This window comes from Bacillus rossius (genome assembly GCF_032445375.1).
Source record: "Bacillus rossius redtenbacheri isolate Brsri chromosome 4 unlocalized genomic scaffold, Brsri_v3 Brsri_v3_scf4_2, whole genome shotgun sequence".
Taxonomy (NCBI): domain Eukaryota; kingdom Metazoa; phylum Arthropoda; class Insecta; order Phasmatodea; family Bacillidae; genus Bacillus; species Bacillus rossius.
The window spans coordinates 48739181-48748104 of NW_026962011.1; the positions used below are offsets into that span (position 1 = coordinate 48739181).

The following is an 8924-nucleotide window of genomic DNA, read 5'->3' on the forward strand; positions in this document are numbered from 1 at the left end:
ATTCTTACTTAATACATCATGTTTTATGGTTTTTAATAAAATCTAAAATCAATAAAAAAAATTATGTAAAAAAAGTAATTGAGGAGAATTTAGATTCATTTTGTGTTTTGCTTTGCATTTAGGTTTTTTTGTGGTGTATGTATTGACTTAAATGTCGCTATTATCGCTATTCACCTCTCTCTATCCATTAGTTGGGGTGAGATTGGGTGAATCTGTGCTCAGGTATATCAGAGGTAAAATGTTGCATCTACATTTTGGCGTGTTTAAATTAATGTTTGTGGGTGTGGGGAGAGGGTTGGGGGGGGGGGGGAAATTCTTGAAAATTGTATCTTTAATTTATCCCGTCCCACTCTATAATCTATAAAGCATGAACTTGTGCCTGCATTCTGTTGGTGGTGTGTGCGAGCTGAAGTGTTGGTCCTCAGGAGTTCACCGGCACGGACGACTCCGACTTGTTCCTGGAGGAGCGGGAGGGGGCCTTGCGGCAGGCGCAGGAGGAGAAGCGTCGCATCCAGATGTCCGTCCCGGGCATCCTGAACCCCCACGAGATCCCGGAGGAGATGCAGGACTGAGCGTTCTCCCGGCACCAGGCACCAGGCATCGTTTATTCGCTTTGCTGAGACACACTTGTTTGATGTTGAAGATGTCGGCGAAGCATCGCGGATGGCAGCGGCCAGACCGACTGAGTGTGTGGGTGTGAGGGGAGGGGGTCGGTTGTGGTTTGGAAGTTGCCGAGCGTGGGGCTTGCCCCCTGGTCCTCGCGTCATCGATCCGCGAACGTGTCGTGAAGTATTTCTCGCAGGTGGGGAACACGTCCGCACGCTCGGTGTACATAAAAGAAAATTTATTCAAGACAAGAATCGGCACCAGATTTTTTTTTTTTTTTTCCTCGGAACATTGCGATTTGTTTTTGTAGATTCTTCCTGGACAGCTTGCTGCAAGTTTTAATTTATGGCATTTTTGTATATTAGAAGGTAGCAGTTTATACAGCTTGTGAGAGTTTTTGTGCATTGTTACATATGGAAGTTTAGACTTAAGTAATTGTTTTGTTTATAAGTAAAACTTGTCCATATTTTAGCAGTTCATTTAACACCAAAAAAAAAAGAACACATTAACGTTGATGTGAGCATGTAAATTTCTACTTTAATCGTAAAAATTGCTGTATACAGGGTTGTATCTGAGTTTATTGGGTTTTTTTTTTTTTTTAATGTCACTTAATTTATGTATTTTCCAAACGTAAATCTGTAGCTGTCCCCCACATCTGTTTTGGACCAGTAGCTTGCATCTTCTCCGAATTCTTACAATTGTGGGTTTTAAGATTGTGCATTGTTTCTAGTCAATTTCTTTCCATGTAAGACTAATTAAAGCATTAGTCTGTATAAATGTTTTCCGTACTCTTGTGATAAATCATAGCATCAGCTTTATTCTGGGTGGTCAAGATAAATTACAGAAAAGTGACCCAACTGAAATTTATCATCACTTTAGATTTTATTGGCTTAAGTGATGCATTTAGTTTCGTTGACTGGAGTGAAGGTCTTTCTAGAAGTTGCCTTTAGACCACATTTGTCGTCATTGCTTCCTCTCATTATTGAAACCTAATCAAGATAAATGATAAACTTATTATTTGCTCTTAGCTTTATATCTGTATTTGTGTTTCATTGCTATTAAAATGTTTGTAGGAATCGCCTGGGGGGAAAAGTTCAAGCAATGGTATATTTCAGTTTTACATAAGACACATGGTGTTATATAATACATACTTCTGGCAGTGAACATTTTGAGTTTTAATCGGAAGTAAATATTTAAAAAGATTGATTTTTATTGAGAAATGTTAAATATATAATGCATATATCATTAGTTCCAGATGGTTGGATTTACAATCAGGTGTAGTGCCTCTTCAATATGGGGGTGGGGAATTCATTGTTGTATGATTATGCCCATCCTATTGTGACATGTACTTAGTTTTACTCTCTCCCTATTAATTCATAAATTTTACCAAATATGTTCAAGCAATTAATCCAGTTTCAGGTTATAATAATTTGAAAATAAAACCAATTTATTTTAATAGCATATTTTTGTAAAACTGCCTCAATAATTAGTAATTGGTTTCTTCTGTTTGAAAAAAAAAAATGATTTATACTTCTATGAATCTTCTCACATAATCTTTTCTAACGCATAAATGCAGATGTGGGAAGAACATTGGCACTGTGTACAGATATGGAGGAACACCATTGAATATTTTCGTTGATCTTCATTATACTCTGGTCTGTGGAAAAAAAATTCTTAGTTTGGATAAAGTTTATTCATTTTTAGGGGGCAACATTTGATGGAAACATTAGATGGATAGTGGAATGCACTGTGAAATATATGAAGAAGATATATATTTTGTTTAATGTTTTTGTTGAGTAAAATAATTTGCAAATTTATGTCATTACTTTGCCTATCAGCACCTTTGTTTAATTGATTTCAGTTGTAAAGAAAGGTAATTTTGGTGCACATTTGATTAATTTCCTTCACCTTGAGATTGCGCTGGGAAGTTCATTTTGCATTTACTGCGTGTTCCGTTAATTGTGCGTCCTGATGTTCAGAAGGTTTTTTTTATTTGGATGTAATTGTTGTTAGCATTTGTCCGAGAGGTGGTTCCTGCCCTTAGGTCCTGTACAGTTTCATGTGAACACTTGGCAGCAGCTGCAGTCTTATTATTTTTAACACTTGTTAATGGTGAGTTTGCTGCGGATGGATGGGACATGAAATGGTTGTACATACGAGCTCCCCACTTCCCCTTTCCGTGCCTGCCCCTTGTGCCGCACGGCGCAACACGGCACGGAACCGGAGGACATCAGTTTGGTGAAACTTGCATGCGTAACTCATTTGAATAGATCTTTGTTTACTTTGTTTGACAGATTTTAAGACCATTTAATATTAACAAAAAAAACTTGTTACATTTCACTGTTTGCGTACTTGGTAGTGTTTGTGAAGATGGTGTGTTTGTCAGTGTGGTATGGTGCGTGTAATACTGTGTTGTTTCTCCTGGTGGCTTGAAGGGCTTCTCTTCTGTTGTAAGAAGAGGGAGTTTGCAGTGAACGAGGTGTGGTGTCTGTACGAACGTTGTTGGCTGGCTTGTGTGTGTGGTGTGACAGATGATTGGAGCTTTTACAATGACCGTGTATTGTAGGAAGAAAAACATTTGTGAAAAACATCTAAGTTAATAAAAATATTTTACAAAGAAATTTTTTTTTTGTAGTCTTTAATTAAAGTACCTACACTGCCTAATAAAGTACATTTCTCAGGAGCCTACAAATCCTCGTCTGTAGCAAGGTAGCTGTCAGCAATAGCGAATTGTTCACTGTAATGTATTTTATAATGTCAAAATATCATGATAGTTATATAAGTGTTAGTGTCACTTAAATAAAAAATTAGCTGACTGCCAGTATTACAATATTCTGTTATTGTAGTGGAGTTGGAATGTTTTTCTTAACCGAGATTAAAAAACGAAAAAAATGTATTGTCGTATCTTTACTTGATAGCTTTGGAATGCTGCACATAAGAATAGAGACTGTAGCTGGAATAACAGAAGGGCTTTTATTATTATTATTATTATTATTATTATACAGTTTTTTGTTTTTTTTTAATTCGTGGATCACTTGTGTTTTAAACTGTTATTCATCAGTCCATTCATTATTTTTTTGTTACATATGATTAGCACCAGTTCTTTTGCAAGTGTTCAGAATCTGACGCTGAAGTTCCTGAATTCTTGCCTCGCCATGTACTCCCAGCTACGGAACTCTGCGTGCTCGATTCTGCACCCGGGACTTCCGGTCCTCGACAGCCAATCAGCCCTGCACATGACAAAGTTATTAATGTATACAAAGAACGGTTCAGGAAAAACCTGCCCAAAATGTGCACCATGAACACATCAGCAGCAGACGTTCATAGAAGCATTAACACAAATTACATAACCATATCTAAGATCTACTAAGTGTTAAAAAATTCACATATTTTAGGTAAAAAAAATAAGTTCAGTAAATAAAGGAGGCACTATTTAAAATTCTTAAAGAACATAGTGTTTGTGACATAGTGTGTTACGCCTCAGAGGTACAGATATAATCCCTGTGGGTACTTTACTCCATGCTTATCAATGAAAGTGCTGCACAAACAAATTAGCACATAACTCTCAAATGAGAAACGTAACCCTAGAAGAATGCTGTGTTGTCCTGCAAGCATCTCGTGATCTCAGCATCATCGGTCGCACCGCAGGCTTCCACTTCAGAGACTGCCGTCCTGAAAGCATTCTTCTGAGTCACGGCCGCGGAAGAGAATGGACAGATAATTTCTGGGCCTTTGCCAGCTGGCAGCGGAAGTGTTTTGTATTTTGAACGGTGAACGGACAGCTGCGTGCGATACGTGTTTCGGAGCTAGATACGAAAGCAGTGAGCCTGCTTGCTTCAAGGGACCCATCTGCACGTATTACTAACAGGAATGGTAGTTTGAATGTCTTTCAATATGAGCACAGCTCATAAATATAAGTAATATAAATATTGGTGATTTTTTCCTGTAAATTTGTAGCAATAGATCTCTTGCACTTTATGTTTTGTCTCTGATTTTTTCAGCAGGTATATATTTAATGTTATTTATTAGCTGTAAAAAGTAACACACATTTTCATAATTAAGATCTCTTACGTGACCTTTTACAACTCTGAAAGAACGTTGTAAATATCTGGTGAGAAAAAATTTGTGAACAAATAAATGCCAGGGAGCTATCTGAACAAATTTACAAAAAAAAAATCCATTACTTGAATAATTGTAAAGAAAAAGAAATGAACATGGCGTGAGAGATAAAGGCTTAGCTTAAAATCAAAGTGTCCAGGGGCAGGCCACAGGTGGCATTTGACCCCTTGCATCCTCCAGAAGGGTAACATAACATATGCACTGGATAATATGACTTCTGAAATAATAAATGAGTATTATACTACAGACTTACAGTGCCTCATCCCCCATCCTCTCCTGTACTACAGAAGTCAAACAATCGTGGAACAGCCTCTCTATAAGTATCTACATAAGTGTGAAACTTATAAAGATATTTAGTATTGTATTAGGTAACAGATGTATGCAAGTTTAGCCTGAGAAGTTGAGAAATAAGTAACATCACTAGATAATTTTAATATTATTCTAATACATATGAAAATACACTTTAACTCAACAAGTACAGAATTGAAAATAATCGGTAGCTATACTTTAAATCATAAATTTGACATCAAAATGTTAAATTTTAATTTTAGCTTCTCAACATAAAATAAGTTGGATGATACACTAATGTTCAGTAGGTGGTGCAAATAAATTTAATTTGAGTTACGTACTTATTACTAATTTCTATAGCATTATTGTCATGTTAAAAGACAGATTAGTATTATGGTCACGTGTGGTTTTTATGCACTGCTGTCAGAAACCATTACAACCCACCACACTTGCTGACTAAAATAATTCTCTTTTCAGTAATTCCAGCTTAAGACCATCTTACTAATGTGATGTCTGATAATGATGCAACATGTAAGTACTACAGCGACAGAAGTGTGACCTTGACAAAAATAAATAAAATGCATAAAATTTTGTTCCGTTAGATTCCATTTGAGCAAACAAATCTAAAAAAAAATATGAAATAAAGTTATAAGTAAGGGGAGCATGCTCTAATTAATTTTAGTGGGTGATTGCTTACATCTGATTGACTTTGGTTCTCTCGCCCTGGATTTTGCCGATGATGCTGCCACTTTTCGAGTTCTTCACCCATCCTCCCAGGCCCAACTTTTCGCTCATTTCGCGGCAGTACTTCGTGAAGTACACACCTGCAACATCGGAGTGCAAGATCCATGAGAGATGTGCGTATTTGGGCACATCAAAGGTGTGAGCTGTGATTGGGACAACTTCTCATGTCTTAGCTGCAGAGTAACTTAACATTTTCATGCAGGTATGCCAACATGTACAACTGTGTACTGAAATAACAACTGAAGCAGAGACAGTGTTTCCAAAGTACCCTGTGAGTCACAGTTTAATCGAATCCTAGCACTGAGAAAACACGTTAAATGTTTTTTTTTTTTTTTTCTCCAGCATTTACATTTTGTCATTCCTCCATTATTGGGTCTCCTAACCAATGGTGGGAAGAAGGATAAGTGATACAGTGCGCAGGATTCCCCTTCCACACGCTTTCTTGCTCATCACCTTGGTTGCAACCGGAGCCCTTTTTCCAAGCGCTATCTAATTTATTTACTTCTCACGCCATCTTTTGTTATTGTTGCTGTGTAATCGAATGTGCTATGTGTAGTCAAGATGCTAGATTGTGCAGTGTACGGATGTCACATGTACCACAAATGCCTATATTTAATATTCTTTAATAAAATATGTTTTTCTCCTTTCCAAAGAATAGGGATCTCTTTGAGTGAATAGGTGAACAAATACGAAAGGAAGGACAAATTCTGTGTAAGCAGAGTCAAGTTTAATCAAATGACGTTTTTATAAAGACATGCCACTTGTTTTATAATTTTTAATTCTAATTTTGTTTTAAATGATCAACCGTAGGTTATGTTTACTTCAAGGGATACATATTTTTATACAAAATATTTAGTATATATCTATAATAATAAACTCATTCACAGTAAACGGTATATTCATTAAATGGATTTGTAAAAAAAAATACAATAGGTAATATTTACATTATTCAGAACTTGAACAATTGTTTTTAAAATGTATGTATGTATGGCTACAGCAAAAACCATATAGCACATTACGAACAACATTTTTTGTCTGAATATTATTTAACTGATCAAATTATGTTGTATAGCATTAATAAATTTAAAAAGAAAAGTTTCATTTATTCTATGAATTTAAAAGATCCTATTAAAAGTGGAAGTGTGAATATTGGCAAAATATACATTTAGAAAATTGTGTTTTTTTTTTTTAATTTTAATTTTAATTTTATCCAAAATATACTCTTTAAATGCAGTGGAAAGGATGTGTGAGTCACCAATGTTAAATCTATCTTTGAAAGCACAAAACTCATAAATAAATTAATAAGTATGTAATTTATATACATAAAAAGAAACAAGCTTAAATATAACCATTTTCTAAATCCAAATTGGTAAAACTTACAAACCTTATTCATACTTCTCTTAACATTCCTATAAAATACTATAAAACTAGGGCTTATGCTGACAACAGTGAAACCCATTGTTATTACCATTACCTATACAAATCCAAAGGCTTCAAATAAAAAAAAATTCCACAGTTCCAAGTCTGAACTTAAGACTGTGATATAAAATTTCATACACATATGTAATGTTTAATCACCATTTTCTCTTCCAGCAAGAATATCTTTCCAATTTTCTAAGACTCGTTTTAAAAGAACCTGCAGCAAAACCTCATTCAGTATTCTCAACAAAAAAAAAAAAACTCACTAATGTCAGCATGATGCTGTTCTAAATTAATAAATTTGGGTCGTGATTCTTCAGGATCAGGTCTCAGCGAGTTAAATCAAAGCGAATGGCATCAGCGAAGAATTAAGAAATATGTATAGTTCAAGAGATAATGTCATACAGTGGAAGTAAATTACACTTTTAAAAAAACTGTATTAGGAATTTCACATGTTTTTATAAAAAAAATTCAATTATCAAATAGAAAAACGACAAAATTGTTTTTCTTCGTTTTACTGTAGCAAGTTGTAGTACTGGTAACGTCTAGCAACTTTCGTGCTTTTTAAGACCAGTTTATTTCTTGCGTTTTTTTTGTCAACTTTTCAACAAATTTTACTCTTTCTTGAGAAAACAAAGCCTATATTCACTTTTTCTTGTGACCACCTCAATCGCAAACCACCATTGTGTACTGTATTGTTGAGTTTATTATTTGAGGAGAATGTTTGGATATTTTGTATTGTTATGGGGCCCGTCTAGTCAGGGTGAATGTGTTTTACTGAGGTGGGATCGCTGGTGCTTCTAGCGTGGTGTCGCCTCTGTACTAGCACGCAGTCTTCTCGTCGTCCATAAGACAACTGTGAAATTTGAGCGGTGACCGTAACATTATATGACTTAGAAATGAAGGTAAAGGTGTAATGCAAGTCCCTTAAGTGCTTTCAAGAATCTGTACCAGTTGTTTTACGCCTAAAAATTACTCTGAAAACACTCCGTTTAGCCATTTTAAAAACTTAATTCCGAAATCGAAAGTACTTTTCGGCCCTCGGGGAATTCTTAAATGCTTTTCGTTAAACAGTCCCCACTCTGATAACTTGAGCAGTTTTCATATCGCGTTGTTTTTTAAATAAGCTCTGCGCACCGTTGTGTGTGCCCGGGCAGACGGCGCCCTTGAAGTGTCTAACTTCCGCTTGCAACGCATCAGTTGCCTGTCCGCGCAAAGCCGGACACGTGAACGGCGCGGGACTGACCTTGCACCTGGCCGTACACCTCGAACTCGACGCTGACGATCTGTCCGCGGCCATCTTGGCCGTCCATGGTGGTGCTTGGTGCTGGGCGCGTCTCCCGCGGCCGACTGTGGGACTGCCTGGCGAGCGAGGCCGCCTGGGGTACACCCGCCGCAACAACGCTTTGATCGCGCGGCGAGGCCGTAGCCAGGGTTCCGTGAAGGGAAGCCTTCTTTTCACAGACGAGTGAGCCAAACCCCCGATCGTGTATCTTCGGGGGGTATTTTTTTTTTGTTTATTGTAAAAGGTTAGGTTAGCTACATTATAAATACTTTAAAACAAAGTGGACGGTTGATTTGGCTAGGATAGCTACATTAAAGATACTGTGAAATCATGTAAACGGTTTCCTAGCCCTGGATAGCTACATATTAAAAAGTTATTTGCTAAGCAACCATAAAATGATTTTACAGTATTTTTAATGTAGCTATACTTACCTAATATAACCAACCATCCACAATGTTTTAAA

At 36.5% G+C, this 8924-nt stretch overlaps 2 protein-coding genes across 9 annotated transcripts in view; one reads left to right on the forward strand and one right to left on the reverse strand.

The window, feature by feature from the left end:
* LOC134542070 (exportin-1) overlaps window positions 1-3227 on the forward strand; it is a 49462-nt gene extending 46235 nt beyond the window's left edge. For all 8 annotated transcript variants that reach the window (XM_063385977.1, XM_063385976.1, XM_063385974.1 and 5 more), the window contains one exon: window positions 426-3227. In XM_063385977.1, the coding sequence (XP_063242047.1) occupies window positions 426-572 (147 nt within the window). In that variant the 3' untranslated portion in view covers window positions 573-3227. The remainder of the gene's footprint in view (window positions 1-425) is intronic.
* Window positions 3228-3560: 333 nt separating this feature from the next.
* LOC134542071 (acylphosphatase-2-like) lies at window positions 3561-8563 on the reverse strand. Its single transcript, XM_063385980.1, has 3 exons — window positions 8423-8563; window positions 5711-5837; window positions 3561-3836 (listed from the first exon to the last, which is right to left on the reverse strand). The coding sequence occupies exons 1-3, from the start codon at window positions 8487-8489 to the stop codon at window positions 3722-3724; spliced, it is 309 nt and encodes a 102-aa protein (XP_063242050.1). The 5' UTR covers window positions 8490-8563; the 3' UTR covers window positions 3561-3721.
* Window positions 8564-8924: the final 361 nt, after the last annotated feature.